The sequence below is a fragment of the Equus quagga genome, chromosome 5 (genome assembly GCF_021613505.1).
Source record: "Equus quagga isolate Etosha38 chromosome 5, UCLA_HA_Equagga_1.0, whole genome shotgun sequence".
In the NCBI taxonomy this organism is placed as follows: Eukaryota; Metazoa; Chordata; class Mammalia; order Perissodactyla; family Equidae; genus Equus; species Equus quagga.
In genome coordinates, this window is record NC_060271.1 from 127189291 (window position 1) to 127205118 (window position 15828).

General features: G+C 39.9%; 1 protein-coding gene across 2 annotated transcripts in view; it reads left to right on the top strand.

Moving 5' to 3' along the window:
* Positions 1-15828, top strand: part of NBAS (NBAS subunit of NRZ tethering complex) — a 337182-nt gene that overhangs the window by 228205 nt on the left and 93149 nt on the right. For both annotated transcript variants that reach the window (XM_046661718.1, XM_046661719.1), the window contains exons 42-44: positions 3034-3144; positions 10450-10700; positions 11752-12086. In XM_046661718.1, coding sequence (XP_046517674.1) covers positions 3034-3144; positions 10450-10700; positions 11752-12086 — 697 coding nt within the window. The remainder of the gene's footprint in view (positions 1-3033; positions 3145-10449; positions 10701-11751; positions 12087-15828) is intronic.

Genomic DNA, 15828 nt, shown 5'->3' on the forward strand with positions numbered 1-15828 from the left:
ACAAGTTGAATTATCAGGACTATTAATCACAGTCCTTTGAAGATTTACAATCATGGTTGCTATAAACAGGGTTTCCCCTTCTTCTTCTGATTGTATGAGGGATGTGTGTGTCTTCCCAAAGGGATCAGTAGATGCAGACTACATTTTGAGCCTGCAGATTTAAATAGTAAGGACAGGAATTATTTAAAGAAAAAAAGTTTCCCGTGATTTTGATATCCCAATACAAGATGGTTACCATGTTAGAGGTGGTAAGATCTGATCAGGGGTGAAAAGTGTGATGCTTATTAGAGAAATTTAAAAACAAGATTACCTTTTATTCCTGGCTGGAATCTCACTTTTCAAACTACATGGCAGTTTAATTTCTTCAGTATGTTAAAAATTAGATACAGTTGACCTAATACCAGAGGAAAGACCCAGTGTTGTGGGTTCATGGCACCCTTATCTGCCCTGGGTTTCTGGAGAAAGAAAAGCTCATTGGAACTAGCAGTCTCTCTTGTCAGAGGCCAGTAGCAGCTGCCACTTTGTCCCCTTCACTTAGCCCTTTGGAGAGAAGAGCAGGCCCCGTGTGAGATGGCAGTCCTGTGTAAGGCCCAGCAGAAATAGTTCCTTTCTTGGTATGGAATTCCCCTGGGTTGTAATACTGGTCTCTGTTTTTTTAGATACAATGGGTTCAGATCAAATGAGAATTACTTACGTGTCAGAAAGTGGGAAAGTGAAAAAAACAAAAAGGAAAAGTAAACACCCCAAATTCTTTTTAGAATAAGGCAAGAAAGAGAGAGATCAAAGAAAGACAGTAGGAACAACCCGTAGCAAGATTCAGTTAAGAAGGGAAATACGAATCTTTTTCTCTTCCCCTCTATTCTCCTGGAGGTTCATAATTTCATAGAGTCATTTAATGTCCACTTTGAAAGTGACTGAAGGATCATTTAATCCAACCTCCTCACTTTTGGAAGAGGAATCTGAGAGCCAAAGAACTTGAAAGAGTTCTTCAAGCTCACACAGCCAGGGTGGAGCCTGGGCTTCCTATTTCCCAGTCCAGTAGGCTTTCTTTTTGGGCATTTCGTAATCCTTGGTGACATGCTTATGATTTCTTAGAAGAGGGTTATCGTGCAGAATAAAAGTTTATAAGATAAGGCACACCTTACATCATCAATTAGGTTTTGGTAGTATTTTTGCTCTTTATTTTGTTTTTTAAGTATCTAGCTAGCATATGCTATTTGAAGTATATCCTAAAGGACAAATTCATGCTTTTGATAAATATATAATAGAATCTTCTCCACAATCTGTTGCTTAGAAAAATAGAGCAGTCTTTGGATGGCTTGTTTAAAATGTCTCCAAATGTCCCTGGGTTTTCTGAGTTAGCAGTTCTGTTTGGAGATGGGATTTTAGTGTCTCACATACAAGAATCATTGAAGGACCTGCATCCTCCTGTTTGCAGCTCTACCTTCAGTTGTACACAACAGGACCATTCTGCATTTGTTTATTAATCGTATATTCGTTTTAATGTCAGTTTTCTGTGAGTGCATTATATCTGTCCTTTATTGTCTATATATCTTAGATAATACATTCTTGATGGTTAGTCAGGGTAACTTTGAAGAGGGCGTAACATAGTTTGATTTCTTCCCACCTTTATCAAGTGATAAAGGTATCCATAGTAAGTGAGCATGTGCTTGGTGTCAGGAAATGTGCTAGACTACTGTAATAGAAAGGATGAATTGCTAATGGTCCCCATTCTCAAATAATTCTCATTCCATCATGTGGAAGTAGATACTCAATAAATACTTTAAGAAATAGTTTTAAGTGACAATGACCTAATAATCTATGTTGGCTTCTTTTTTTATAGTCCATGAGCAAAGAATGGTTTTTCCATTTTTAAAAGTTTGTGGAAAAACGAGAATTGAAAAAAACAGGGAAAAGAAGAATATACTACCAAGACTATATGGCAGCAAAGCCTAAAAGATTTACTCTCTGGCCCTTTAGAGAAAACGTTTGCCAGCCCATGGCTAATCAAACATACAAATGTCCTGGTTTCCTTCGCTAGGGTAAATATAGTCTTAGCAGTATTACTTCGTAATAACAGATATTTCATCCCTGCGTCTGTGATTTTGCCCACCATTCCTCCAACCAAGAATTCCATCGTACATTTCTCTACTTCTGAGAAATATGGATCCTGCAATAGCCTTTCCAAAATGGCCTTAATGTGGGTCTTCTGGACAAGAATTCCTCATATGCCTAGAGATCCTCAAATCTGGTGACACTATTCCCTGGTTTAAACCTTTCACTGGCTCTCCAGTTGAAGCTGGTCATTCTTTCCTCTCTGTTCTCACGGTATTTTGTAATCTTCTCTTTTAGCACTGCCGCCCTTGTATTTAATTACTAGTTCATGTTTCATATTCTCCACTGAAGTGCAAGTTCCTCAAGAAATATCTTGTTTGTTTCTATATCCTAAGCAGCTAGCACAATACCTGGCGCAGTGTAGAAAGCATAAAAGTTTCTTGAGTGACTAACTGTGAATTCTCTAATATCTACCCATAGGGCAGGGATGCATTTCCTTTGCACTATTTTTTGACTCTAGGCTCTAGTGTCTAGACCAGGATTTTTTTGACCTCAGTACATTTTGGACTGGAGAATTCTTTGTTGTGGGAGGGCTGTCCTGTGCATTGTAGGGTGTGCAGCAGCATCCCTGATTTTTACCCACTAGATGCCAGTAGCACTCTCCTCCTCCTCTTCCACTGTGACAATCAAAAATGTCTCCAGACATTGTCAAATGTCTCCTGGGGGACAAAATCACCCTCAGTTGAGAACCACTGGTCTAGACGATTCCTTGGTCAGTTGCAATGCACCACAGTGAAAAAGGAGCATTAAAATTCCTTGGAGGTACTTTTCCTGAATTACTGTGAAATGTCTTATTAAGGACTGTGCTGACCGCACCCCTCTCAGCTGGAGAGCAATCCTAATGAACATTTTCTTTGCTGATTAAAGTAATGTGTTTCTCTTCTTTCCCTTCCCTTTGGCTGATGGACATTCTTGAAGAACACTTGAGGAAAACGTCTACAGCATTGCTCTTTCTCTGGCACAGCGTTACAGTGTCTCCCGTTGGGAGGTTTTTATGACCCATTTGGAGTTCCTGTTCACTGACAGTGGGTAAGCACACAATTCTTATGTAAGTTTATTTCCATGTCTTTCTTTTTAGAGTCTATCTTAGCAGAATCTTGAAGTTGTAAAGTACAATTTCACTTTTCCTTTTGAGCTATACTGGACTAGTATCTTTGTACCTTCTCTCTATACATCTCTGATACACAAATATTCTAACAATAGTCTATTAGTTTTTGTTTTTAGTAATAACAGTCCTGAGTTAGATACTTTAATATTCATTCGTTTATTCAAAGGTGTTTTTTTGAGAATCTGTTGTGTGCTAGAACAGTGGTAAGTGCTGGGGTTACAGTAGACTGGCATGTTGAGAAAAGACTTTAGGCAGGCCAGTCTGGACACATAGAGACCAGTTAGGGAGCTCCTGTAGTAATAAACTGTGTGACAAGTCACCATGGCTTGGAGCAGGGTTTTGAAAGTACAGAAGGAGAGATGAGAATGGGTTTCAGAGATATCTAGAAGGTGAAACAGATACTACTAAATAAATTGATTAATAAAGATAAGCAAGACATGAAGGTGAGTGAAAGGAGGAGAGTTCAGAATCATCTTCAGGATTTTACTTGGTCTCCCTGTTGGATGGTGATGTCATTCAGTGAGACAGGGAAGACTAGTTAAGGACAAGGTATTTTGAGGGGAGGGTAGAAAAAGATAAAGGAATGGAGGTGTTACAGGTACAGAAATGCCCAAGAGGAAAGGTCCAGCAGGCAGTGGATCTTAAAGATCCGGAATTCTCAAGAGAAGGTGGAGCTGGAAATGCTCATTTGGGAGTCGTACACACATACATGACAAACAAGTTATGTTGTGGATGTGCTTTGGGAAATAATCCAGAAGGAGAAAGGAGAAGGACTTCAAATAGAGCTGGAGGGCTTCCCACAGTTAATGGTAGAGGAAGAGCTGCCAGCAAAAGGGACAAAAACAGAGCACCAAAGAGAAGCAGGAGGAAAAGCAAGAGAATCTTGTGCTGGGGAAGCTTTGGGAAGAAAGAATTTAAAAAATAGGAGGGAGTATTGAATGGGGTCAAATCCTGCTGAACGGTCAAGAAATGCTTATATTTAGCATCTTTAAGTTTTATTAATCACTTTGAAATGTTAACATCTACAGTTTCAGTATTTATGGAACTGCTGCATGAGTGACAGTGCTGTCCATGATAAGTATTGCGCTGACTTCACCATTTTTGAGGCACAGGTTCAAATAAATGTTTCTTATGATATGCATATTGGCTTCTTAAAAAATAAGTCGACATTTTGTTAAATATCTTTTTCCTTTCATTGAATGTTACATAAAAGGATGTCATATCCGTACAAACAGGATGCTTTGTTGGCCTCTGAATATATTACAAATTATCAGGCAATCGAATAATGTGCAAGACTGTTCACAGCATAGCATTATACCTGATAGCAGTGTGATTATGCAGATGCAGAGCAATTACTAAAGCAGGAAATCACTGCCTCCTGGCATCCTTGCTTGTGAGTGACAAAACACCTCATATTGATTTAGCAAGCAGCATTTGCTGCTCCCTGTTCTTTACTTCAACGACGGTAGTTTACCTTACTGTTCAATCAAACTTGGTAACACAGCTATTAGAAGTCAGCCTTGTTAATACAATAGAAATTGCCCAACATTTACTTGTTGAGTCAATGCCAATGGGAAGTTAATAGGTCAGAATTACAAGGAAAATAATGTTCTTTGCCTTCGGGTTTGTTTTCCTTTAAAAAGTCATTTTCCCCCCAAAGTTGATTTCCCTACAATTTTACATTCTTGCAAGAGCAAGTTAGAGCTGTGGGGAGGTGAATAGACTATAACACATTTACCTTTTTCTGAAATGAAACAGAAGATACACAGAGTCTATGCCTGAGGGTTGCTGTTGCTCATAGGCAGGCTTGTGTCCAGATTGCCACGTTGTAAAGAATTCTGGATTCTGTCCTCCTCTTCCATCTCCTCCTCCCTTAAAGAAGTCTGGCTTGGCTGAGGAGTTAGTGTGAGAATGGTTAGTGTATGGAGAGGGGATTTAAGCTAGCTTAGCTTTTCAAAAGTATGCCATGATTAAGCTTATAAAAAGTTGAAAATTAGGTAAAAATTTGAGACTAGGAAAAATCCGTATTAGAGTAGGAAGGTTGAATATAGATACTTAAGTCATAGGTCTTACATGGTTGTTAAAATTGAGCCATACAATTGGTTTTGATCTTTCTTTTATCCTGAGGGGAAAAAAGATCATGACCAAGACTATGATTTGTGTTGCATGTAAGAGGAAACCTACGAGTCCTAAAAATGGAAGAGCTAATTACTGCCATTACCAAAGTGGAAGCAATTCCCTCCAGACACCTGCAACCTTCCTTTCCATATTGTGATCCTTCAGGCCACTTTTCCCCAAAATAGTCACAAAACATAAGCAAGAAGATGCATTTGGGTGTGTTTCTGTCCAGTGGAAAGTGCTCAGACTTTGAATCATGCAAATCTGGGTTCACACCCTGCCTCTGTGACTTCCTACTAATGTGTTCTTGGTGGACAAGTCGTTTTATCCCTCTTTACCTAAACTTCCTTCTCTATAACATGAGTATTTTTATTCCATTTTGTAGAACTGCTGTGAGATTTAAGAGATTTATACACAGTACCTGACATGTAGTAGGTGCTCCAAAAAAAAAAGTAGCTGTTAATTCTGGATATAGGGCAGATTTACTGAATCCATCCTATGAGCACTGTTAGCCCAATATTGCATATCTGATTTTTGAACAATTACTTTTCAGGTCAATATGGATATTAATGATAAGATTTCTGCTTTCTGAGAATTAAATGAGATGACATAGTGCTTAGTGTATAATAAACACTCAATAAAAGATGCCTGTTACTATTTCTGTGCTATAGTGTCTCTTAAAATGTTTCTTGTTAGAGAGAGAATAATATGAGACTGTATACATCAGACAGAGTTGAGATTTTATGAGAAATTAAAAGGCTTCAGGGGTCAGGGTTGTCTTTATGGAGGACACAAAGCCTGTTCACATGGCCTTCAGTGTCACCTCTCTGTTCATGTAAAACGTTCTGCAGAGAAACTCACCGAGTATTCATGTGACAAGAAATAGACTCTGAGATACGCATTATTGATCCTCTTATCAACAGTCTAGATGACCTTGAAGAGTTAAATTCCATTTTTCAGTTTGCAAAGCCACTTGGCCAAATGTTGGCAAAACTGAAAAATGCCATGACCATGTTGACCACGTTTTCCCTGTGTAATCATGTATTCAGCTGTCAGGCAGCACTGCAGATCAAGCCTGCCACGTCAAGCTCATTCTGAGGCATTTGTGTAGTAAATACCTGGGATTTGTTTTCCTCAGGTCAGAGTAGTTGTAACTTAGAGGGTAGAATTGTCTCTTTGCCCAGGAATCAGTGGCAGAGCCTTGTTCACTTATGATCACAGTCATTAATTTGGATTCATATATCTTCAAACTTTGAGGATTAGTCTTTGGAAGAAATGCCTATAAGTTACTGCATCTGAACTATGGGAGCCCGTATCCTTTCCCTTTGCTCTCTCTTCCGCCTTTCCCAGCAGCCCCCTCCCTTCTCCCACTTCCACTCTCCTTCTTCCTCTCCCCTTCTAAGTATTCCTTTCAGTCAGCTATGGAATTGTATTATCACTCAATCGCAGACTGAGCAAAGAAAAATGCACTTAAATTAATGTGGTTTTTTATACGAGTATAAGTCCTTTCAATATATGCTGTTCTTGAATTACATTTTTGGGTGATTGACAAGTTGAAGCCAGAACAGAACACCTTAATCATGGGATTAGTACTAATAATTTATTCCTTGTGCATTGGGTAAAACTAATGCTAGTTTCTTCCTGTGGTTAATCTCTGAAAGTTAAATATGCGCTATATGTATAAGCTGTTTTATAGCTAAAACTTTGAGAAAAAGCACTTAAACAGTTTTTAAGGGTAATCATTAATTTGATCAGTGAAAAGTCCACAGTGGTTACATGGTATTTCTTCCTGCTCTGTTAAATGTGGGTTCTTTGGAATTGTTTTCCAAGCAGAGATTTCATTTCTTATTCCAAAGGAAAGATTACAGCTTCTTTCAATGGAAACTATTAAAATGGGTTATTGATTACTGGAGTCTATGAAAGATCTCAGCACATTGTAATTTACTGAAAAGGGAGATTTTGGTATTTATCATGTGTCAGTAAAGGTATTCCAGTATCTCTTTTGACAAGATAATTGGGTAAAATTGCACATCAGGCAAACTGAATCATAGGCACTGAAGAATTAAGTGGGTGGGCAAGGGGGAAAGTAGTGTTGATTGAGAGAGACTATATCCAGAATCAAGTCAAACACAGATGAGCTAAAGCTGTTATGGTGTAGTCATTGTCCATTTTGTAGATGAGTCTGCTTTGAATACTCTGTTTATCAGGGTGTTGGGAATGAAGTATGACAGGAGAACTCTTTTATTGCTGCTGGGGAGAGAACTAATGTCTGCATTATAGAAAGAATCTTCCTGTTTTCAAAGTAGTTGTTAGTGTGGGCACCTGACCTCGTCAGTTGGTGGCTGCTTTGTGATTAGGTGAACAAAATGCACACTGAGTCCAGACAGATCTGGGAGCTTGGTCTTAGGCAAGTCACTTAACCTCTCTGGCGGCAGCTTCTCATCTACAATTTTGCTAATTACCTGGATTTAACTTGCTTCGCATAGTAATCAGCATAATGAGTGCAAGTTTGCTTTCCCTTCTCCATTGGGCATGTTGTTCTGCCTGCAAATCTTTGTCAATAAGACTCATCTTAATGGGATTACACAGTTTCTTATTTACTTCTTCACTACATTATTTTCAGACTTCATTTTGCAGATCATGAAGGAATATCAGAAATTCTGTGAGTCGCTTTCATGTAGCACTGTGTGTATAGTATCTTTCAGAGATGACGTTGCGTATTTTGAATAGTGATAGTATCAAGAGTATTTTCCAACCAGCCATCCATTTATACTACTGTTTCTTATGCAGACGTTGTGCTTTCTTGTCTTGATCCTCGTGTTTACGTTATTTTTGCTTCATTCCTTCCTGCAATGCCAAGGTCAAGTACTTCTTTGTTAAGCCTTCTGTTGTCATGGATATCTACCTCCTCTGAAGTCACAGCTTTAGGGACCCTTAATTGGAATATACTTGCCTATGTACTTGCATAGCCTACTCTTAATTGGAATATACTTGCATGCCCTTTGTCAGCCCATCCCATTATTTTGCATGGTTGTTTAACTCTAAGTATTTATAACTCAACTAGGTTTTCAAATCACTAGATGAAAGCTCTATGTTGTAAATCTTTATACCCTCCCCAGTGCCGAGCACAGTGCCTTGTCCACAGAGGACACCTCAATTTTTGTTCATTCACCCATCAATTTGGCACTCATAAGATGTGTTGAATGTTTCTTTTATAGCACACACTGGTGCTTGGAACTGAGAAACTAAAGATAAAGAACATGTGGTCTCATCTTTGCCACACGTGGTACATAGCCTAGTGAGCGAGACAGGTAATGAAAAGTTAAAACATGTTCTGAGTACCAGACTAGGAGGATATTCAGAGGAGGCGGCCAGGGACATTTTTATAGACAGGAATATTTTTGTAAATATTTTTGTAAATGTTTGAATTATGTCTTAATAAAAAAATAGGATTTCTCTTGAAGTGGAAACTAAAAGGGCATTTTTAAATTACTTGATAATTTTGACTTTATAGATTTTTGCTCTTATCCCAGGTGTTAGCATACTCTCATAGAAATTTTTTTTTTTTTAAAGATTTTTTTATTTTTTTCCTTTTTCTCCCCAAAGCCCCCCGGTACATAGTTGTATATTCTTCGTTGTGGGTCCTTCTAGTTGTGGCACGTGGGACGCTGCCTCAGCGTGGTTTGATGAGCAGTGCCATGTCCACGCCCAGGATTCGAACCAACGAAACACCGGGCCACCTGCAGTGGAGCGCACGAACTTAACCACTCGGCCACGGGGCCAGCCCCTAGAAATTTTTTTTTTGAGGAAGATTAGCCCTGAGCTAACTACTGCCAATCCTCCTCTTTTTGCTGAGGAAGACTGGCCGTGAGCTAACATCCAAGCCCATCTTCCTCTACTTTATACATGGGACGCCCACCACAGCATGGCTTTTGCCAAGCGGTGCCATGTCTGCACCCGGGATCCGAACCAGCGAACACTGGGCCACCGAGAAGCGGAACATGGGCACTTAACTGCTGCACCACTGGGCTGGCCCCTCACTCTCATAGAAATTTTAAGACATAATTTATATTAATTTTATCTATGTAACGAAAAACATGATAAACAGGGTATCATATTTCAGAGAGGTTGCTTTTAAACTATATGAAACCTAACTTTGATACTGCCAGAGGTCTCACTCACTGCCCCCAGATACTGTCACTGCTCCTGTTGAAAGCCCTGGAAATCGGGCATTTCTCTTAGTGCCAAGGGCTGCCTGAAAGACTCTTAAAATAGAAAGTTGGAAGCTCATCCTCATGGAGCATCAGGATTACACTGGGCTAGGGGCACTGTGTTCTGTCCAGGGAGAGGCACAAGACCAAACCTGTGCCCTCTTCCCCTTCACCCAAAAAAATACAAACTGATCAACCAAACAGAACTCCTTTAAGATTTTTTCAACAGTTTAACCCTGAATGACATTTTTTATTACATTATAAAGATATCTAAGTCAAGATGAAAATATTAAGACATGATATTTTATTCAAATAGCATTCATTACTACAGATAATTCAAGTGAAAGTGCAAGTATTTATTCTTTCCTGTTTTAATTTTATTTGAACATAGTACCATGTTTGGGTCTATTGAATATCAGGTTCAAGGCTATTGGATGTAAAACTTATGCCTAAAAGTTGGGATTATTTCTTCCCCTCACCATTTCCTATATTCCTGAAAGAATAGATTGTTTACATTTTTGTAATGAAGCTCAGATTTTAAATTTTTCCTGTGACACGAGTAAATAATGCATAGTGGAAGCGGACAGATCTGGGGTCATTCCCTAGCTGTTAGCATTGGGCAACTCTCCTAGCTGCAGGAATGGGAAGTAATACCTACTTTACAGGTTTCTCTAGACCCACGTGAGATAGTGTGAAAATTGTATAGTACAGTAGTAGGCATTTAACTCATTTGTTTCCCTTTGTATGAACTAACTGCATCCTGGTGGTTTACTGTCTTTGATTAGATAGGAAGAAGGGACTAATAAGAAGTAGCTTTTCTTCCTGAGTTAAAACAAAGAAACATGTTGATTAATAAACGAGCCAAATCTTAACACAATTTCTTTGTCTCAATTTCAGTTTGTCCACAGTAGAAATTGAAAATCGAGTCCAAGCCCTTCATCTCTTTGAGACTTTGAAGACTGATCCTGAAGCCTTCCACAAGCACATGGTCAAGTATATTTACCCCACTCTTGGTGGCTTTGACCATGAAAGGCTGCTGTATTATTTCACTCTTCTCGAAAACTGTGGCTGTGCAGATTTTGGGAAATATGCCATTAAACCAGAAACCCACATTCGACTGCTGAAGAAATTTAAGGTAGTTGCATCAGGTAAGATGATCGTTTTCCTGCTTGAACTCATTGTTTAAATTAAATCCAGGGATTAATTTTCTGCACACGGTCGTGTTCATGCATTGTGGCTGGCGCAGGTCTGAAACCACAGGATTTGATGCTAATTGACTTTAGTTATTATCTTTCCAAATCCTTCACTTACTGCTGAGGGAATTAAATACCAGAGAACTGAGAAACCTATTGAAAGTCACACAGCAACTTATAGGAGACTTGGTAGTACTAAAAGTTTTTGACAAATGCTCTAGAGGTTTGTTTTTCCCCCTACTCCCATTGGGTATATGTTATCTATATAAGTGACAAGGCTGAGACACTTTGCAATAGGCAATTTGGCACAATTTCACTTCATTGGAGCCTATATATTTAAAGTATGTCTAGAACCCTTAATTAAGATCCTTTGAATCCTTGATAAATTGTGGAAATCTTTTGAATGGTGTCTATGTTTCTTTATGTTCATAACTAAGAAATTAAACACATTGATATCTCTCAAATCTGTATGATCCTTATAATTTACAAGGTGTTTTCAAATCTTTGTTTATTGATATTCAAAATGATTCCGAGAATTTACTTCAGTTTATCAGTGGTTTACTGAGTAATCAGGTTAGACCCTGGACTAGACACAGAGGATGAGCAGTAAGATTCCATTCTTGCCTTCAAGTAGTTGATGGGATGCCAGATAAATAGCAAATGAATGTAATTTGGTTTGGTGAGTGCACTGATGGAAGAAAACAGGGGTGCCCTGGAGGGATTGAAGAAGCGAGGAGATAGTGCCATTTCCAGTGCACAAATGAGGGAAGTGAGGCACACAGACGTTAAATGACCTGTCTAGGATTGCACAGTTGATTAAGTTGCAGGCTGGACTAGAACTCAGATCTCCTGGTCTCTCTAACTGACAAACTAAACTATCTACCCTAACTAATTGGTAGAGAAATCTTTTCCTTCAGCCGTCCAGAGGGCTGCGTGTGTGTTTGAAAGCTCCCGTATGTTTACGTTGGAATGAGCTACTCTCTTTTTTTCCTTTCCTTTCTAATAGGTCTTAATTACAAAAAGCTAACAGACGAGAACGTGAATCCTCTGGAAGCGCTGGAGCCAGTTCTTTCAAGTCAAAATATCTTATCTATTTCCAAACTTGTTCCCAAAATCCCTGAGAAGGATGGACGGATGCTTTCCCCAAGCTCTCTGTACACCCTCTGGCTACAGAAGTTGTTCTGGACTGGAGACCCTCACCTCATTAAACAAGCCCCGGAGTCCTCACCGGAGTGGCTGCATGCCTATGATGTCTGCATGAAGTACTTTGATCGCCTGCACCCGGGTGACCTCATCACTGTGGTGGATGCAATTACATTTTCTCCAAAAGCTGTGACCAAGGTAACCAAAAAGAGTTTAAAGTAGATTAAATGCTTTAGAAGAAATGAAATTGCTCGTAACATTCTGTAGATTTTTTTTAATGTCCTTTCTTGAAATGGAAAATACTTACATGTTTGGCATTTTAATGTTTTGCTAAGCATGAGGTATTATAATTGGGAAATCATTTTCCTCTATCACAGATGTGCAAGTAGTCTAAATCAGACTTGACTTTCTCATTTACACATACGTTTTGTACATGTTAAAGTTCTCATAATATGTCATTTTATAGTAAATCCTCCGTCCTGTTCTTTCCACTTGACAAGTGGAAGGAACCTCCAGTGCCCAGCCCACATTACCTGCATTGAGAGGCAGGCTAACAACCTCGCTGTGGTTAAATTGAGCCCTTAGAAGGTTTCACATGAATACCGTGTAGTATATGGCTTGGTGATAGCATTATCCATGGGGTCTAGGTTGCATTTTCCAATGTCTACTCTATGCTCCAGTCTGAGCCCTTTAACTGGATTCTAATTCCTGCCTCCATCCTTCAACAATGTCTGGTTTCACTCAGAGTAGATAATGTAGGTCGTTCTCTTCCCCTTCTTGCCCTCTCACCCAGAATTAGTGTTAAACAAGTGTGAATTGCTCACTGCTTGGACGGAGGGCATTGTCTCTCCTAGAGAAATCTCCCATCCTCTGTTCTCAGCTGCTGAGCTGCGTTGCCTTTGCAACTTCCTCTGCATCTTCTCCTGCCCAGCAGATTTCCCCCAAGGTGTCAAGTCTGCCCAGTACCCCATCCCAAGTATTTTTATTATAACTAATGTGATCCTGAAAATTGAGTGTAAAGGCTAAGAATTCAAGTAATTCGTTTGGAGGTTGGCACAGGCAGAGATTCAAACATCTATGGGGAAGCTAGTTTTAACTAGCTCACTAGATTAATAGCTGCAGATATCCAAGGACTTTGTTTCCTTATTATTTTAACTTGTCATTTAGTTAATAACTTGGTTTTAAATTTTACATCCATTGCTATAAAAAGGAGACAATGATTTTTGTGTGTGTATCCAGTTTTTTTTTTTTTTTTTTGGTCATAATAGCTTATAACATTGTGAAGTTTCAGTTGTACATTAATATTTGTCATACACCATATAAATGTGCTCCTTCAGCCCTTATGCCCACCCTCCACCCCCCGTCCCCCTGGTAACCTCTAATTTGTTCTCTTTGTCCGTAAGTGTGTTTATATTCCACATATGAGTGAAATCATCTGGTGTTTGTCTTTGTCTGGCTTATTTTGCTTAATGTAATGCCTCAAGGTCCATCCATGTAGCTGTGAATGGGATGATTTTGTCTTTTTGATGGCCGAGTAGTATTCCATTGTATATATACCACATATTCTTTATCTAATCATCAGTCGATGGACCCTTGGATTGCTTCCACGTCTTGGCTATTGTGAATAATGCTGCAGTGAACATAGGGGTGCATAAGTCTCTTTGTATTGTTGATTTCAAGTTCTTTGGATAAATACCCAGTAGTGGGATAGCTGGGTCATCTGGTATTTCTGTTTTTAATTTTTTGGAAATCTCCATACTGTTTTCCACAGTGGCTGCACCAGTTTGCATTACCACCAGCAGTGAATTAGGGTTCCCTTTTCTCCGCAACCTCTCCAACATTTGTTGTTTCTTGTCTTGGTGATTATAGCCATTCTAATGGGCATAAGATGATATCTAAGTGTAGTTTTAATTTGCGTTTCCCTGATGATTAGTGATGTTGAGTATCTTTTCATATGCCTATTGCCCATGTGTATATCTTCTTTGGAAAAATGTCTGTTCATATCCTCTGACCATTTTTTGATTGGGTTTTTTGTTTTTTTGTGGTTCATTTGTGTGAGTTCTTTATATATTATGGAGATTAACCCCTTGTCACATATATGATTTGCAAATATTTTCTCCCGGTTGGTGGCTTGTTTTTCCTTTTGTCCTTAATATTTTTTCTTTGTCGTTGACTTTTGCCAGCTTTACTCCTATATGCCTTACAGTAGGTCTTTTTACATTAACGTAGTTGGGAGTTCTGGTAGACTCTTTCACATGGATTTCCGTCTCCTTCCCCAGGGTTGGGAAATTCTCTGCTCTTATTTCTTTGAACAAGCTTTCTGCTCCATTCTCCTTCTCTTCTCCCTCTACAATACTTAGAATCCTTATGTTGCATTTCCTAATTGAGTCAGCCATTCCTCTGAGAGCTTCTTCGTTTCTTTTTAGTCCTACTTCTCTCTTCTCCCTCTGAAGCATTTCTATAGTATTGTCTTCTAAATTGCTAATTTGGTCTTCCATATTGTCAGTTTTATTGTTTAGGGAGTCCAGATTTTTCTTTATCTCATCCATTGTGTTTTTCATCTCCAACAATTCTGATTGGTTCTTCTTTATAGTTTCGGTTTCTTTTGTGAAGAAGCTCCTGAATTCATTAATTTGTCTTTGTGTTTTCTTGTAATTTGTCGAGTTTTCTTATGATAGCTATTTTGAATTCTTTGTCATTTAGGTTATGTATTTCTGTGTCTTTAGGGTTGGTTTCTGGGTACTTATCATTCTCCTTCTGGCCTGGAGATTTAATGTACCTTCTCATACTGCTTGATGGTGTAGATTTTTGCCTCTGCATGGTGTTATTATCTGGTCCCCACTGCCACATGCCTCCACTGGGTTGGGATCAGGTGCTGTGAATTCTGGGCCCAGTGTGATCAGGTACTCCCCAGCTCTGGCCACTGACTGCGTTTCTTTCTGTGCGACCTCTGGCCAGTGGCAGATCTGGAGCACTGGGCACGGGGAGGGGTGCTCTCCTTCACCTCTGCTTCCCCTGCCTCTTCTTCTCACTCTGTGTGGAGCTCTGGATGATTGCAGGACTGGAGTGCCAGGTGGGGTAAGGAACACTTTCTTATACCTGCATGCCTCCCCCAACTGCTGCCTCTCACTCCGCCTGGTGCTCTAGGCGCTCACAGGGCTCCACTGTCCGCTGCTTCTCTCTCCATGTCATGCTCTGGGTGATTGTGGGGCTGGAGCACTGGCAGGGATGGATGGGGCGCCTCTCCTCAGCTGCGCACCTTCCCCAGCCAGCCCCTCTCTCTTTGTGCTGCGCTCTGGGTGATTGTGGGGCTGGAGCACTGACGGGGACCGGGAGCTTCTCCTCAGCTGCTCACCTCCCCTAGCCAGCACCTCTCTCTCCGCAGACCTCCTGCGGATCAGCTTCCACTTCCTCTGGAGTATCCAGCCCCACCACCACCTTCAGATGTATGGCTGCGTGGGTCTCTCAGACGTCTTTTGTGTTTTGTGTATGTCCTCTGTTGGTGTATGAATGTCCTTTTGGTTGTATTTTAGGGGGGAGAGTCCAAGGGAAGAGCTCACTCTGCCTTGATGCTGATGTCACTTCCAGACACCAAAATTTTCAGAAAGACTTCTAGAAAACTTTAACCTTGGGAAACTCCATTAGCTAAATTAAATTCACTGGGATTTGAATAAGGGAAGAAAAGTTGAGATAGAAAGGGTCTTTATTTATGTTCTTTTTCAGATATGCCCAGTAGCTATTCTTTGTATCTAGGGTCTTTTTTTCATATTGGCTGCTCTTACGGAGTTTCAAATCCAGAGGGGCAGGCAGACGGGGATCCACGAGAAGTGCTTACTAAGGGTGGGCGTTGGCATGAGGCATTCATATGAATGTTAAGAAGTCCTCACCCACAGGAACATAACGTGCAAAGGCAGAATCCCCAGGCAAACTCTGCTGCCCA